Genomic DNA, 17,265 nt, shown 5'->3' with positions numbered 1-17,265 from the left:
AGAAAATCACCCAGTGCCCGACTGCCGCCTCCGACCACTGACACCAATTCCACACATGTTGCAGGTCACATGTTTGACCAGCAGGGGGGCCGCAGGGCTGCAGCATGTCTGAGCAGTGGCAGTGCCATGATGCAGCTCTCATGGAGAAGAGGAGCTGCAGGGATGAACTGCATCGACAAGATTCTAACAAATGACACACACACACACAACCTCCATTTCAGACATACGCATACTCTCTCTGTCTTCTGTTTAGGCACACACACTGACAGGATGACTGCACGCAAACACACACACACACACACAGGCCAGGGGGTTGACGACTTCGGTGCCTTGACGATCCCACATTCCAGTTAAGGGGCTGTGAGAACGCGGCGAGCTGTGATTTACACGTTTGGCAGATACAGCCGTGGAAAGCTGCTGTTGCAATCGCAAATAGTTGCCATCCCACGGGAGCGGTAACTGCACTCAGTCAAAATGTCTTCAATCAAACACGCTGAACCCATTAAGGCCTCTAATTCATCCAATTAACCACACTTGGATGGGGAAAGTGCACTGTTCAGCTCTGTGTGCCGATGCTCCATCTTTGCCTTTGCACATTTCCAGTTTGGAGGCACGAGCCGTCGGTGCTATACGTCTACTTTACATTTAGATTGATTATTTGATGAGGCAGTACAATAAACTTGCAGCGTGAAGCCTCCACAAAGATACATTGAATTATATTACAAATGAGACCCCCCCCCCCCCCCCCCCCTTCTCTTATTCAAAGATTCATGAATATTTCATCAAGCAAAGTGGGATGAAATCTAATTTTCAGTGTGCTGGTGTGTGTGTATATGGAAACACACAAACATAAAAACAGCAGGAAAATGAAACTTGCTTTTTTGCATGTTCCAGCTGGGACAGAAAGTGTTAATTACCTCGCCTCTGATAATTATGTCCTCATCAGTACGCGCACGCACGCACACACACACACACACACACACACACACACACACACACACACACACACACACACACACACACACACACACACACACACACACACACACACACACACACACACACACACACACACACTAAAGACTTTGACAGCTTTGTGTACATGACAGCATCCAGGCTGTGTGATCTGAGAAACAGAGCTTGTAAATTACAATCCAAGACTATTAAGGAAGGTAAATTGATAGTAAGCATACATTTGATGATTGGATTGGGTTTTAACTATCCCAAATCCACCCGCCCTTCTTTTCAGCGGGGTGAACTCAGTCAGTGAGGTCATGGGTTTGGTTTGTTTGTTTAGTTACAGGCCCAGATCAAGAGCCGTCTGATAACATTTGACTTCTATTCCAGTACATCAGAACATTCCATGACGGCAAACTTCCTCTCTACAAAAACACACAGGAACTGAGCGTCCAGAGGGGGAGGCCGGAGGTGAGGAAGAGCCGGCTCGGCAACCTTCACACCTCAGCAGCAGATATCATCCATCACACACAGCTGGGATAAACTGGCCTCTCATGTGCGGGCCGTGTTAATGACGCCTCACAGCGGCCTCACGCTTCCCATCAGCCCTCATTAGCCATGTGAGCGATGGGCCCACAGACTGGGAGGAGGTGGAGCTCATTAACACTGTTGTTCTTTCCTTCCTGCTTTCATCTTACATATTACACCTGTAAATCACCAACATCATTGAATCCCTTTGTCTTGTGCTCACTTTCTTGTATTTGTTCTTTAGATTGTCTATGTCAAAACCTTGCATTACCTCATCGATGGGTAGGAGGATTTAGAGCGCAAATGTGGTAAATAAATTGGAAATGGAACTTGGCGAGGAAAGCGCAAGGATTACAAAAGTAACTATGTCCGTTTTTCAAAATATACTGCAAAGTTAGCGTGAGGCTGCACAAGTGACCAGCTTTCAAAATAACCTGGTTATACAAGTTATACCAAACCTAAACCAATGACTGATATATTTAAGTTAAAGACAACTCTGACTACACACCAACACAAAATAAAGTACCATACCAAGTAAAGTCCCATAATCAAACCTTGAAATAGATTGATGTTTTCAATTTGAGAGGCTGTAAAATAACATTTCCCCACAGTTACTGGCAATGACTGATAATTGTTTTCAGCACAATACTGACTACACACTAACACAAAATGAAACACTTTTACTGCAACATTTTCGAGAATTTGGAAAAGAAATTAACTTGTGTTTGCAATTTGAGGGACTATAAAAATATTATTTCCTCATAGGCTATGTTTGTTAATTTCGAAATACTCAGAAAAGGAAATTTGGAATATATTCTTAAACAGACTAATGCATTCATATATTGTAGCATTATCACTACATGTACTTACAAATAATCATTTTGCATGAGTCACAGTGGGTAAGGTTTACCAGTGCTTTTAGACAAAGTTTTTGTGTCAAGCCTGTTTTGTATGTTGTCCATTTCTGCCTCTAGAGGGCGCTTATTCATTGGAGCAAATTCTCAAAACAATTTATGCTTTTACCTTAGTTTTCCTTTTTTGGATGGCCCATATCTTGGCCTAAGAAAGAGAAAAAAAGAAAAGCTAGGATTTCAGACAGAACCTCCAGAGTTCACCACATTTCCAGAGCCAACTTTAACTGTCTCAGGCCATAGTACGACAACTTTAGTAGACTCCGACACAACATCATCCCAATTTCCCAGTTTGGGATCAATAAACGTCTATCTGTCGATAGGCATCAAACATTATTTTTTGCCGTCTACCTGTTGCCCTGTAAATCTAATGGGTAGAGATCGCATGTGTTGCTCCTAATGCAGATACGCACATGCTAAAGATGTAACACAGCCCTGATTCGCAGTTGTATGTTGATGAGTGGTCTCTGGCGCCATCTGGTGGGATATTCTTTGTTAACACCTAACAGACTATGAACGTTTAGGTCACACAAGCACAAAAGAGCTCATGAAAGAAGCCAAATTAATGATCGTTCACCCCAAATCTGGTTTTAGGCTTTGTTTGTAACAAGCAGTGTTGCATTTAAAAAATATAATTCAAGTTTATCATAATTTCTTGTTCAAAATGGGAGACTTTCTCAAGGTTTTTTCCAAAATAGTACATTGAAGGTACTTGATTTTCTTTAAGTGTGTAGTAAGATTTGCCCTGAATACAACCATCGGTCTTTGCCAGTAACTATGGGAAATATCAAATATCAAATATCAGACATCAAGCTGTGTAAAATGTGTTACCTTGTTTGTGAAGGTTCTCAGTCATCCAGGTCATGGTATCCAAGGAAAGTAAATCTTAGGCACTAGGACTTGCTGGTACAGGCATTCCCAGGTTTGAACGTCTCCGTAGTCAGGGTGATTGATACTCCTGATTAGTGCACCTGACTGTGATTGGATTGATTAGAGTGACTGGAGTCACCTGTGGGTGAACTGTGTGGATAAATCCCCACCAGTCTGCCAGAAATGAAGAAGCCTTTCAGATGAGAGGTGAAACGTCTTCAAGCCTTTTCCAGCCCAGTCCACTGGCCTAAGATTTATTTACCTTGAATGTGTAAGAAGAAGATGGTATCTAATGAAAAACGGACGTTGTCACTTGTGTATCCTCACGCAAACCCTGCAGTTTATTTTGAAAAACGGATATAGTCTCTTGTGTAGCCTCACGTTAACCCTGCAGTTTATTTTGTAAAACGGAAAAAGTGGCTTGTGCATCCTTACGCTAACTTTTCAAAATTCTGTTTCAATGCATTTACCATAAAGGCTATAATACGCGAGCACTCTAAATGTAGGTGCGACTGATTGGACCACAGCGTTTCAAATAACGGCTGGCTTGACCGCTGTGCCGTTTCAATGATCCAGTACCACTCAAGAAATGTTTTTCAATGATTTATTGTCCATTTCAAAGCAAAATTAGAACGAAAATCTAGTACCTGAAAGTCGATTTAGTGAGATTTACGGTAAAATATGCGGTCAACAGATAATGTATTAACCCAAGATTGAATTCCGTCATCTGCCGTGCAGGTGAACAGGTGAATAGATAAACAATGGTTATTGGCGGTTCAACCTACGTGACACGATACCTTACGTCATAGAAGAGATGATCAATGAACAAACATAATAAAAGATAAATATGACAGGAGGAGATGCTGATGCTGCGGTGGGAGGGCTGTGGTGTACGCATGCGCACTGCTGAGACATCCATTCATCCCATTTCTTGTTTGTACAGGTTCAGGAACAGGAACAGATTTAAGGAAACACGAAGCGGTATGTATTTTTATTCAGATAATTACTATTTAAACAGTTTGCTTTTTAAATACCAATGTCATGGCTAAATATGTCGCTGATAGTAAAATGAATAACGACGATATGCGCCCGTATTGTCTCTTCTAAGTGAGGTAAACAATAGCAGCAGCTAATCTGTTAGCTTGCTTCAGACCGGTACCGTGTTCGGTCCTACAGCTGGATCCATCTCACCTCCTTTAGTGGATCGAAGCAGGCAGTGATCTTAAAGGGCACAGCAAGACAAATACTTAATAATAATAAAGCAAATAGGTGTTCACATACACGGGATAGGCCAACACCCATTTCTTTGAATTGATTTTTTTTGTAAGGCAACGTGGATATTGTGTGGACAATAAGACAATATGCTCCTATCAGATCAGGCGTATCAGGCAAGACAGTGAAATTATAATGACCTAAATAATACTAAAATACAAACATTTGCTTAATCATGCGTTTATGAAACATTTTGGATATTGGTTTTATACAGAAAAGGACAGAAGAAAAGAGATAAAAGTGTGGGGGGACACATTAATGAGAACAATGGTAAATGAATGAAAAGGCTATGACATCCCCAGTAAGATTATTGGTTAAGAATTCTTCCAAATATGTGTTGCCTTTGTGCCTCACTTGTCAATAGACTAGTGTGGACATGTTATTTATAAAAGTTATATTCATTCATAGGTTCTGTTTGTTCTCCACAGTTTAATTAGAGGCTTTACTGTAGGTTAATTACAGGCTTCTTTGAATGACTTCAGCACATTAACGCATCATATTAACTTGTAATTGTTCAATTCAATACCTCTGACCAGTTTTGTGTAATAATGAGCATCCTGAATCCATGTTCTGTTTAAGCATCAACACTGCTCTGTCATGATTTAATTTTTCTGTGTTTCAGCAGGTTAGTATCAACATGACATCTAGAGGAGGACATCCCAGAGCTGCTGCTACTAATGGAAGTGCCTTTAAACCCAGAGAGAAAATTGCTCCACTTTATCAGATGAGGTAAGTAACTATTGTCTGTTTGTGTCTTTCAAGGTGAATATTGGGATTTCAACAATATGTAGAAGAATCAGTGACGTAACCTAACGGACGGGTATGTGTTTGTTTGTTTTGCAGCTCTTCCTTAAAGGCGGAGGTGCGGAAGTTAAACTTTGTCCACCTTTTCATTTGGCTTCTGGTGGCTGCTCAAGTGACTGTCAGCCACTTCAACCTGGTGTCCCATGACACGGTGTCCATGCCATACCAATGGGAGTTCCCCTACCTGCTCAGCTTCCTCCCACTCTTCTTCAGCAGCGTGTCTCTTCCCAAGAACAATATCAGTTACCTGGTCATATCTATGATCAGTTCCGGGCTGTTCTCCGTGGCACCCCTCATTTACGGCGGTATGGAGATGTTCCCTGTAGCTCAGCAGCTTTACCGTCACGGAAAGGCCTACCGCTTCATTTTTGGCTTCTCTGCGGTGGCTGTGATGTACCTGGTCATGGTGGTCGCTGTTCAGGTGCACGCTTGGCAGTTATACTACATGAAGAAGCTGCTGGACTCATGGTTCAATGCCACTCAGGAGAAGAAGAAGAAATGATTGAGTCAGGATAGATTTGACTGGGGAAAAGTTGGTTTTAAATTAATTTATATATTATGTGTTGGATATTATTTATGTCTATTTATTTAGTCATCATGAAGTAGATCTTCTTTGACAAGCTGAGTTCACACAGTGAAATTTGAAATACTTCTAGCTAGACTGTTTGTTTATTTAAGCTTCGGGATAAGGGGAGCGGCTCAGTGATGTCAACATATACAAACATGACATGAATAAAGGGAGCTGGAGCTGCTGAGGTGAGGATCTGTGTCTTCATCGCTGCATTTGAACTCCTGCCTGTGTCTGATCAAGGAGAGAGGTCAGTTAGGAACCAGGCAGTGTTATCAGTTGAAAATTATTCTGTTATTTGAGCCGTTTGAGTTGAGTCATAATTCAACACCTGAACAATATAGATATGATGATTTTTATTAAGTAACACAGTATGTATAAAAGTAATAAAATCTGCTTATTCAGTCAATTAGCTGATGTCTCTCTTGTCAAGCGTTTACTTTCACAATGCACCTACAGTATATTGAAAAGACAATATGGCTAACTGACTTATTTTATTTTATTTTAACTAGCTAGACTGACGCGTGAGTTGTGACCGTAAAAACAATATAGTATAATAATGTAACAACACATAAATAGAGTTCTTCTCCTCTAAACTGTTTTAATTTGATGTTTCGATGAGTCAGTGAACGTCTCTGAGGTGAACCTTGTGCCCAGTGAACTGCGCATGCGCGAAGCGAATGCCACGTCCTGTTTGACGTTGACAGCTAAGAGGAAGCTCCCTGATGCTGGCTGCTCCCGGGACTAGCTAGCCCTGCTAACAGAGTGGATTGTTACGGTGTGTGGAGGGGAAGCCTGTAAACTACAGCGTGGTCTAATCGTCGGATTCAGGTGAAGCCTTTAACGCCCTGGGGCCCCCGCTACAGTATTGTTTGTGTTTAATAAGCATCACCGTAGTTTTAATTGTATCTGTACTTGATTTTAGGTAGCTAGTAAGCTAATTAGCAGTTAGCCGTAGCTGTAGCTAGCTACGCAGGCAGCTAACGTAATGGCAGCGCCCCCCAAACAGGTGTCGGCCCCGATTTTCGCGAAAAGTAAACTTAAAAACTTGAATTATGATGAGCTTTTACCTAGTCTCATTTAACAGGAGTAAGATTTAAGAAGCAGCTGGTTCTCAAAGCATCTAAATGTTGTTAAAGGAAGCCAACAAGGCAAAACGGAAATCGTCTTGCCGGTTCCATCGCGAAAGAAGTAGCATAGAGATCAGCCCAGGGCATGTTGTTATAGTGATCCTATTTATATGATCACATGATACTTTTTTGCTGTTATAACATGTTTACGTGCTGTAAAGGACACGGCAATCAAACGGCTAAACCCATCTAATGTTAGCATTCACAGATAGATCGCTTTTTATACGCCATTGGCTGATGACTGTGCGTTATTTGTCCTCTAAAGCTAAATCACACGCTTTACTCTGGACTGGCAGAGATCGATTCAAATTCAGCCAATTTAGCTGAACGGATCTTTTTCAGCAGAATCCGCTTTGTTGGTGTTTTAGCTTGTTTGCTGCTCAACTTTAGCCACCACACAATCCTTAGCATCCAGCTAATTAAGCATCTGGTAAAGACTCAACGCCACAGCCCGACTGGAGGGACGTGGAGCTACTGCACAAACAATATACTGTTTGGGTGGATAGATTGAAGATAGAACCGGGATTAAGTTATTGGTTGCTTGTTAATCCCATCACATTGTTCTCTAAACACCCCTGTATCTTTATCTTATCAAATGAGAGGTTTTGGTCAAAGTCTGTACTGAGATGTAAGCCTCTGCCACCTCACTGGGCCGTGTGTGAACCTTAGACTCTGCAGGTGGAGTGGAAGAGTTCACAGAGGTGTATGACACAAGCTCACTTTATATCAATCAAGCTCCCAAAGATCCGGTTCAAACCCAGTCAGGTGCAGCTGCTAGTTTCAGCTGTTTTGCCTTATTGTTGTTTAAAACACTACACTTCTGCCTCACTGTCTCTCACTCAGACATGTGGGTTAACAGGTTTGGAAGTATGTTTTAAGATTGAATTTAACATTCTTCATAGCAAGTCATGTAGTCATGTAGCGTTTAATGACCGTCTGTGAATTTGAGTCGACTTGTAAATTTGTATTTATGAAGTGAGTGTTCTTTACAGGTTGTGAAAGTAGAAAACCTTTTTATCAATCTTAAGTGTTTATGTACAGTAAATCTATTCTATAAGCGGCCAGCAGTCTTTTTTCTAAATATATGTTTATTAAAGAAAGCAGTTGACATGACAGTGAGTGTACAGTTATGGGACATTTTGGCTAGTTTTTTTGATACAGAAAGAGGGGGGGGGGGGAGAGAGGCAGAGAAAAGAAAAAAGATGTTTAGTGGGACCTGTGGAATGTGATGAAGTATAATAGTCTTAAAGTTTAGTCAACATTTGCAAATTATAGTGCAAAATCTATAGAAAGTCCAGTCCAGTTTTTCATTCATGTCATGGATCTTTAAGACAGAGCTATTCTGCTGCATGCATAATTAAACAAAACATTTTATTCAGAAAACCATTGAGTGTCTTTTCAATTTTCAACAAAAAGAGACAATATCTGTTCATCTAGAATGTGTGATGGTATTTGACACTTCATCATTAGTCACACTGACTTCAGTTGATTATGTAGTTTAGTTGCTTGTGTTAAAACCTGTTTCCTCTCCTCCTGTGTTCAGCGGCGGGAGTAGAAGAGGTCGGACGGCACCATGAACGGCCAGCTGGACCTGAGTGGGAAGCTGATCATCAAAGCCCAGTTGGGCAACGACATCAGACGCATCCCGATTCATAATGAAGACATCACTTACGATGAACTGGTGCTGATGATGCAGCGTGTGTTCCGGGGCAAGTTGCAGAGCAATGACGAGGTCACCATCAAATACAAGGACGAAGGTGAGTGAGGACATGTGTGATGGGACCGATCACCTCTGGTTCCATCATGTCTCATGGTGGGCTTTAGGCAGTAGTTACTGATAACCGGCCTGATCATGTTATTCCAAATCTTCACATGTTCTCTTTTTTCCATTTTTACAGACGATGATCTCATCACAATCTTTGACAGCTCTGACCTCTCCTTTGCCATCCAGTGCAGTAGAATACTCAAACTCACTTTGTTTGGTAAGACTTTTATGTATTAATTTGTTGTAGCCATGCAGTTCACTTAACAAATATAAATGTTAGTTCCATACTATTTCTTAATTAATTTTAGATACTAAATGGACTGTGTTTACTTTAGGGCTAGTGAACATACCTGTTTCACCTCTGCTGCTATGAATGAAGAGTCATTTACAGAAACCTGCCACTAGGGGGCGGTCCAGGCCTGCGTTTCACACAATGACCCTCAGTTACTCTCCGTCCAAATTGCCCTGGTCTGCCTGCCCTCCAGACTAGTCAGGGGTGGAGGTTCAGTGTGATTTAGTGCTGGCTCAGCAGTCACATGATGCAGAAAGCTCTTGTCTGTAAAGGCCTTTATGCAGTTATACTGGTTCCTGTTCACCTCTTAAATATGCGCCTGCCCAGCCCAGCTCACAGTCACACACCAGCTCTAGAATTGTAATCTTATTCTTTTAAAGGCAGTAATCAACATCTAAAAGTGGATAAAAACACACCATATGATAATAGTTACTATAGTACAGTATATTATACTATAAGAGACTGCTATCATTATAAAGAAATACTACTAAAATGTATAATGTAAATCTATGTTGCAGTTGTCAAGTTTGAAAGTTCAGTTGTCCTAATGCCTCATCCTAGAATGGGAACACGTCATTGATTGGATCCACCTCAGATAGATAAGGTGGCCTTACATCAGACTCAGACCGACCGTATCTCTGTGACTCTGTGCTCCACTGTGCTACACTGTACTCAAACTGTGAGATAGGAGGCCATGCACTGATTGACAGATGATTTTGAAAGCGACAGAACATCTCTGAGCCCTTGTAGATTGAGGATCAGCAGCACAGTCTTATCACCTGTTGTGCTCTGTCTTGTTCCCTGGAGGTTACAGGCTAAACCTTTGGTGATATTGTGTTCCTCTCTAGTACACAACATGCAATTCAACACACATGGTTATAGTATCATAGTATCGCACATTGCTTGTGAGTAAGGTCGTTGATGACGTTTAGACATAACAATTCTCGTCATGCCTATAAACTATAACCTTATCTGAACATCATCACTAACCCCCTGTCAGCCATTACCCTCCTCCTAAATGTGAACTCACCCAAATACCACAAGCCCCTCCCTCCCCTCACAGAGGCCCTGGAAGACCTGAAGTTCAACCAAAATGCTCTCACTTTGCAAAAATGTGCTCTGACTAATCAAATCTTAAGTCGAAAAGGGAAAGAAACGATGGAAATACAAGAACACAAACACACGCACACTGTATTTTCAAATCTCTAATGATAACACGATGTTGTTTCCTGTACTCTGGTCCCGATTAGTCACTGTTGCATCCTGCTATTTCTGCTATTATTAGCCAGGGAACAGTTCCATTTTTTTGTTTTTTTAAACCACCTCCCTCCCATTGACCTCACGTGGAGCTGAGATCCATCGACATGTGCCGAGATGCAAAGCGAGGGAGCGTAGTTTGAAGCTCGGTGCAGAGCCTCTTGACCTCTGAAGTCTCTGCTCAGCATCAGCAACTCGCACAAAGGCACTCTCACATTCAGTGTGTTGTAACCAAAATATGAGGCCTCGCTCAACTTGTGGTGGGGTAACAGAGTACAAGCACGCAGTCACTGAGCGAAGGTTTCTGCTTCCTGTTTACAGCAGTTTGATAATTGAATAATGTACCTGATCAATTACGTATGAACGCTTTTGTCCTCATGAGCGTTTTACCGTGCTCAGCGTTTACTTTATCCACTTACATCTGTTACTCTAATAATGAAACCATTGTATTGTTGCCCGATGGTTTTCCGTTGTTTGTTAAATTCCGAGGTGACAGATTGTGGAAGCTGCCAGCGTTCCCATCATGAGCGGCTTCATGGACTCATTCCTGTGATAAACGATCTTTGTACAGAATGAGATTTGAGCAGCATTGTCATCCATAATGTGTGTGTGCGACATGTGCTGGTGACTAATGAGGATCTCTGCAGGCCCCACCTGACACATTCTTCCTCCTGTGTTGGTTTTGCATCCGTTGGGTTTCTTTCTCTCTCATCTGACCCAGGAATTCTTAAAACATCACGTTGCTGGTTGCTCTAACTCACTCCTGGAACAATCACTTATGTCAGCAAGAGGCTCAAGTTCCAGTGGCTATTGTCCCAAATGGGAAATTATCACAATTAATGACATTGAAATTCAGAAATGGACCAAATTGTCACATTAATAAAGGTCCAGCCTGGAGGATCTGTGTTGTCTGTTAAACACATCAACACTCTGGTTCTATCCATCACCTTCCTTCAGGTCAAACACAGAGGGAGGCTGCTGTGCAGGGATGCCAAAATGTTTCACTTGGCTCAACTACATCCACTGCAGCAAATAACAAGGAAGGATTTGCTCCCTTTTGATTTCCCCTCTCTCACTTTCTCTCCAGTGAATGGTCAGCCACGGCCGCTGGAGTCCAGTCAGGTGAAGTACCTGCGCAGGGAGCTCATCGAGATCAGAAACAAAGTCAACAACCTCCTGGATAGCCTGGAGCCGCCCACAGAGCCTGGTTTGGCCGCGACAGCACCCGACAGTGGTAAACTCACACACACACACACACACACACAGGGACCCCCGCTCCTAAAATTATAATGCAGATTTTATTCAGCACTTTGTCTTGGTGAAGCCCAAAGCCCCACAGAGTCATGCAAGAATTATAGAGGAAATCCATAATTCATGTTGCCCTGCATTGCATAGAGACCCTGATAAATGTTGATGGGGCTCTGCTGCAAACCCCACACACGGAACAGAATGACTGGGAGCTCCTGCTGAGACCGTTTATAGCGATAGAGAGAGAGAGGAGCCCAGGAGAGACGGGAGAGTCACAACCCCCGCCCAGTGACAAACACACGGATTTGTTTTTTCAGGTGAAATGAAGTTGTATAATCCAGATTTGTGTTCCTAGAAAAAGTGGATGCAGGAAAGATGGTGGCGCCCGACACCACAGTGAAGCAGGCCCCTCCCCCTGTCAGTGCAGCCAGCATGTCAGCCTTCGACCCGCTGAAGAACCAGGATGAGGTCAGCAAGAATGTCATCTCTGCTTTTGGCCTGAGCGAGGACCAAGCCCAAGGTATGAACACACAACCCAGAGATGCCATCTTTGACTGTAATCATTCTGAACAGCAACAACAACAACAACACAACAGCCATCTTTGTGCTTTCACTCTTTGCTGTCATGTAATTCCCCCTTGTCTGTTTCCTCCCCGTGTGGTCTCAGTAGCTCCCCCTGCTGTGGCACCAGAGGAGCGCTCAGGAACCCCTGACAGCATTGCCTCCTCCTCATCTGCAGCCCCCCCTCCAGGAGTGGCCCCTCAGCCTCAGGCTCCCTATGCTGCAGTACAACAGGGACCCCCAGCATCCATGGATGGTAAGAAGCCTGCGCTGTTAGAAAGTTTAGTTTTTGAGCACTTATCTTCATGCAGTCTTTTTTTTAAATTTAATTTGCAATTTCTCTGCATGGACCTGTGTTCTTGTTGTTCCCTACCTTTTGCTGTCACAGCAGCTCAGCAGGAATCAAGGAATCTTAACGCTCATAGTGTAAACAAGACTGTGCCTGTGTTAGGTATTGGTGGTAATCAGAAGGGAGCTTATCCTAACTCTTCCCTTGTGTGGGATCTTTAAAACAGACCTGTTGGACTCAGTATTGAGGCCTAAATAAAGATAAATGGAGGTGGATCAGGAATACTGTGGTTGGAGAGGAAGGAAAATAAGCAGACATGTTGCATTAGCTTCCCCAGTACAGCACCGCAGGATAGCACTTCATGAGGGAACCAGTCCTCCCGCTCGTCTCTCACGTCCCTTTGCTCTATCCAAGTTTTCCCTCTTAACATCGGGGATTTCCTGAACCTGTTCAGGCTTTTTGGAAGCGCGGCCTGGACAGGTGTGTTTACCAAACGGCTGAATTGATTGTTAGCTTGTGGTTTGGCCCAGCTGGAAGCGTCGGTCACTCGATCACCAGAGAGTCTTTGGCAGCCGCAGCAGCTACATCACTAACTCACTAACCACACCTGAAACATGGCTGGAGCAAAGATGACTCCCATTAGACTGGTGGTTTGTGGTTTGGGCTGCTCTGCTCTGCTCTGTCTGTACAGATTACTCCCACTTGATTTGGTCCAGAGGGACTTGTTGTCACATAGTAACTAAGAAGGCATGTCTCACAGAGCAGCACTGGTTAGAGAGAAACAAGGTGTGGACTCTGCAGCCTGGTGAGTAACTTGTTTGTTGTTTGTTTCCGGCTGCTTTCCTCAGGGCCTCTTCAGGACCCAGGCCACGTCTCCTGAGCCGTGTAGAGCTGTGTTGTTGTTGTTGTTGTTGTTGTTGTTGTTGCCGCAGCGTCACGTTGCTCTTGCTGTGGCAGTTCTGTTGAAGATGAGTTCTTATCACACGCCCACTAGATCAAATCCCTGAACCTGTGTACTTGAGCCTCTCAGCCCCCTCAGATGTATTAACCCCGCGTAGCCCAGCAAAGCTTCCTGGCCGACGTGCTCCCACCACATTATTACACACACACACACCAGCAGCTGTTGGCCGGGCGCCTGCCTTCTTGTAATGTTGTGGCAGGTTGTTAGATAACTCTCTCAGCCCGACGTGGCAATGAGCACATCATCCTCCCCTTATCCATTCCTTCCTTACCCTCCCTTCCTCATCGCTTTCCTGACTTCCAAAGCTGCAGATGTTGGCACACGGCTCGCTGCTCCTCTGCTACTTAACCTCGCTCCGTATCCTATTCTCTGTCTCTGAACGCCAACCTGTCATCTGAAAAGGCTCTAGGCACACAGAAGAGCAGGTCAGTCAGTACACAAGAATGTGTTCAAGTAAATACAGGAGGTGAGACGCCAAGCATGTGTGGCCTTTTAAAGGTGGCCTGAAGCTCACGTTTGTGCCTACATTACTTGTTGCCCCAAGAATGTGGCTAGATCATAGGATCTATAAGCAGATGGTAAAGATTGCTGCTGCATCCGAGCAATGGTTTGCATCTGGCCCATAGAAAGAAACAGTTAACATGTGCATACGGAACCCAGTTTGACAGTTGTGTGAGGATCTTTATCAGATGGGCAGGCATGTGTTCGGTGTGAAACGTTTACTTTAAAAGCGGCTCATGTTCTCATTACTCCCTCTTTAAAGAGTGCTTGAGTAACTTGCTCGGAGGTCATCAGAGTGAGGTAAAGGCCTCGTTTCCTGTTTATCTCTCCGCTCTTCTACTGAAGCGACGCCTCAGCGGTCCTCCGTCTCTGTCAGACCCTCTTTATCTCCAGGGGGTTTTGTCCCGTGACTCCCGGCCCGTACCGGAGTGAACAGAGCTCCACCGGGGCCGGAGGGGACTGACAGTCACGCATCTGTCCATCACGCTTGCATAACACGCTTGATGGATTACACACCAAGGAGAACAGGAGAGGAAGAAGATGTCAGACACATCCCCTTCTCACACAATAGAGACCGCAATTAGAGCTGGTGAGCTAACAGATGCAGGCCTCAGCTTTAGCACAGGATTAATGGTGTTTAGATGTTAAACGATGCAATACCAGCAATACCAGCGACCGTATGAAGTCATTGCTGGTTTGTAAAGTGTTGCAGTGATTGTTTGGACTCTGACACAGGTAGAGAACAGTTTGACAGGTGCTCACAGTCTCTCAGACCTGATATTTGCTCTGTCCAGGCTCATTCATTATCAGCGCCCCCATAGACTGGAAGATCAACCCCAGATTTGCGAGCATGTCATGGGAGAGTTGCAGGAGAGTCGGGACTGAACCCTTGTTTAGGGAGAACGCCGCTCTGCCAGGTTTTCGTATGTTTGCTGAGCGTGCAGCTGCTCCGTGGAAAACTGCTACAGCTTTTTGTTCCATGTTTTCTGAACACAACAACCCACAATGTCATCACTGTCAAGCAATTAGGGATTAGTGACATGAGTTTTCCAGGCCTTTGAAGGATTAAGGACCTTTGAAAAGTTGATGGTGATCATCCTCAACACCTAACGTGCAGCGGAGAGACAATATGTGGCGACTTAGAGGGACCCGTTTATGAGGATTCTTTCTCTTTCTGACTTAGCACGGAGTGTGTGTTAATCATGGTGCAACTCCAAACCTTTTATTGTTTATTTGCGTGTGTTTATGTTGTCTGCACTCAAGCACCAGCATGTCCAGCTCCACTTCTGAGCCCTATTAAGTTTTCTGGGGTCGTTTAGGAAGAAATATTTCCCTAAAGTGTTGGCAGCTGTGTTCACTGAAGCAGTTGTGTGTTATTCTGAGCAGATGTACAGGTGTCTGTCTGCTGGAAGGTACAGCAGATGTATGAAGGCTTGTGTGTCTTTGTACTGAGGGGGCTTGTTCCTCTTTCTTCAGGTCAAGTGTACCAGCAGTATCAAGCTCCAGGTGGATACCCACCTCAGCAGCCAGGTGCCCCCCCACAGCAGCAGTACGGTATGCAGTACTCTGGTAAGAGCAGCAACGAGCCGTGGCTGTGTAGTGAATGTAAGATGCCCTTTGTCTCATGTAGTAGTGAATTAAAGGGACCCCCTCCTTTCCTCTGTCCCTCAGCAGGTTATAGCGCCCAGCCTGGAGCCCCCCAGCCTGGCCCACCTCAGCCGCAGCAGCAGCAGTTCCAGAACTATGTGCCCCCCTCCTCCCAGGCCTCGGCCCCGGGTCCGGCCCCGGCCCCTGTCTTCCAGGCCGGGCAGCAGCCGCAACACCAACCTCAGGGAGGCCAACAGTATCCTCCAGGAGCCTTCCCTCCCCAAAACTATACTTCCCAGGCCTCCCAGCCTGCCAACTACAGCCTACCGCCCAGCTCCCAGCCTGCCGCTGCGTACCAGCCTCGCCCTGGATACACCCCGCCCCCCGGCAACACCGTCACCCCCCCACCTGGAGCTGCTAACCCATATGCCCGTAACCGCCCGCCTTACGGCCAGGGCTACACTCAGCCTGGCCCCGGATATCGGTAAAAGAGGATAGCCCGTGTTACTGATCCTCACACACATACACACACACACACCCAAACCCTAACCCCATGTGTGGCTCCAACTGTTTGGAGTGGGTGGAGTAGTTTGCTGCTCTTTCCCTCCCTCATACAAATATCAAAATCCAAATATGAAACAAGCAACCCATAGTCTGCTGATCAGTGTTTGTATGCCGTGTTTCCACACCTCACTCAGTTCTGTCCCTCTGGTGTACGACTCGTTTATGTCCCGTCCCCCCGGTCCGTCACCACCACCCGTCCCCCCACCGTCTGCCCTCTCGTGTCTGTCAGTGTAAAGCTGTAACCAGTCTGTGCGCACACACCTGGGAGACCAAATCAGGCTGTTGCACAAAACCTATTAGTTCTTTTAAATGGTAACGTGTCATTTTGGCGAGCTTTGGTGATCTGCGTCCACGTCAGGCATCTCTAACATACTACCCATTAGGAAGGAAGTTGATTTTTCACGCTTCATTTAATCAGCCGTGTGTGGTTTTACTGTGCGTCGGTGCGGTTAGAAGACACTATATGAATGAGATGTTACCGCTTTATTGTTTTCTTTTTGTCTTGTTTTCAATTTCACCACCATGTTGGTATTAATGATGCGATCATGAAGTGCCCTGTTGGGGAACTAGCTGAGCGACGGCCAATGGGAGGTGTAGTTTGAAGAAGGATCGTTCCTCTAATATTTAGCCTGTTAGATCACCTCCAGTAAAGCCTTCAGTTGCTCTCTCCCTCTTTCTCTTTATCTTATCGCTGGGTTTTACTAATATATTGTCACAAATTCCACCACGTGAGATTAGTTGTTTGTGTATAAACTGTAACTTTTTTTTCTGGAAACCCTAATAAATGATTGAGACCCAGCCTGAGCTCCTTCTCATGCTTTTGTTACTCCTGGCCCTCCTTCCATTTCTCTCTCTCTCGCTCAAACACATATACACACACTTTTGTGGTTTCTTAGTTCATGTCTCTGTTGAGCTTGGCTTCCCTGCGTCCCTTCTCCCCCCCCTACCCGGATCTGGAAAACTGTGGTAATGCTGGTATTCCTATTTGTTTTCCTGACTGAGGGTTGTGGTTGGCTGGGGCGTGTGGCAAGGGAGCATGTGGTTGGTCTTTCATGTCAAAACTGTCCTACTGAGTGAGGAGAAGTGAGCGCACAGAGTTTATTAAAGATCATTTAAAGCGGAGTGTCGAGCATAAGCCCTCAGTGTAGCTTCTGCCAAGATGAAATCCCCCCTTTTTTTTGGATTTATTTGTCCCCTTCC

At 44.5% G+C, this 17,265-nt stretch overlaps 2 protein-coding genes across 6 annotated transcripts; both read left to right on the top strand.

Moving 5' to 3' along the window:
• The first annotated feature begins 4,177 nt into the window (after positions 1-4,177).
• LOC143009832 (protein jagunal homolog 1-A-like) lies at positions 4,178-6,319 on the top strand. The gene is made up of 3 exons (XM_076161923.1): positions 4,178-4,247; positions 5,164-5,267; positions 5,382-6,319. Exons 2-3 carry the CDS (start codon positions 5,176-5,178, stop codon positions 5,842-5,844), a joined length of 555 nt encoding a protein of 184 aa, XP_076018038.1. The 5' UTR covers positions 4,178-4,247; positions 5,164-5,175; the 3' UTR covers positions 5,845-6,319.
• Positions 6,320-6,580: 261 nt separating this feature from the next.
• Positions 6,581-16,869, top strand: tfg (trafficking from ER to golgi regulator). 5 transcript variants are annotated; one of them, XM_076161922.1, is made up of 8 exons: positions 6,581-6,741; positions 8,584-8,797; positions 8,939-9,022; positions 11,442-11,588; positions 11,964-12,122; positions 12,270-12,419; positions 15,391-15,483; positions 15,586-16,869. In XM_076161922.1, exons 2-8 carry the CDS (start codon positions 8,614-8,616, stop codon positions 15,987-15,989), a joined length of 1,221 nt encoding a protein of 406 aa, XP_076018037.1. In that variant the 5' UTR covers positions 6,581-6,741; positions 8,584-8,613; the 3' UTR covers positions 15,990-16,869. The 5 variants fall into 5 exon arrangements, with proteins under 5 accessions (XP_076018037.1, XP_076018036.1, XP_076018035.1 ...); XM_076161921.1 differs by having other exon boundaries at positions 11,958-12,122; positions 12,273-12,419; positions 15,589-16,869; XM_076161920.1 differs by having other exon boundaries at positions 11,958-12,122; positions 15,589-16,869.
• The last annotated feature ends 396 nt before the right edge of the window (positions 16,870-17,265 follow it).

This window comes from Genypterus blacodes, unplaced genomic scaffold (assembly GCF_046128005.1).
Source record: "Genypterus blacodes isolate CSIRO-AG114 ecotype Tasmania unplaced genomic scaffold, CSIRO-AGI_Gbla_v1 ptg000118l_1, whole genome shotgun sequence".
NCBI classification, from domain to species: Eukaryota; Metazoa; Chordata; class Actinopteri; order Ophidiiformes; family Ophidiidae; genus Genypterus; species Genypterus blacodes.
Note: the sequence above shows the minus strand (reverse complement) of the source record. Positions and strands in the feature narration are given on the sequence as shown.

Bases quoted from the DNA above. Each gene is read 5' to 3' on its own strand.
- LOC143009832 (XM_076161923.1), top strand. From the start codon at position 5,176: ATGACATCTAGAGGAGGACATCCCAGAGCTGCTGCTACTAATGGAAGT. The intron at 5,268-5,381 runs GTAAGTAACTAT...TTTGTTTTGCAG, and splicing joins GCTCCACTTTATCAGATGAG to CTCTTCCTTAAAGGCGGAGG.
- tfg (XM_076161918.1), top strand. From the start codon at position 8,614: ATGAACGGCCAGCTGGACCTGAGTGGGAAGCTGATCATCAAAGCCCAG. The intron at 8,798-8,938 runs GTGAGTGAGGAC...CCATTTTTACAG, and splicing joins CATCAAATACAAGGACGAAG to ACGATGATCTCATCACAATC. The intron at 11,589-11,957 runs GTAAACTCACAC...TTGTGTTCCTAG, and splicing joins CGCGACAGCACCCGACAGTG to AAAAAGTGGATGCAGGAAAG.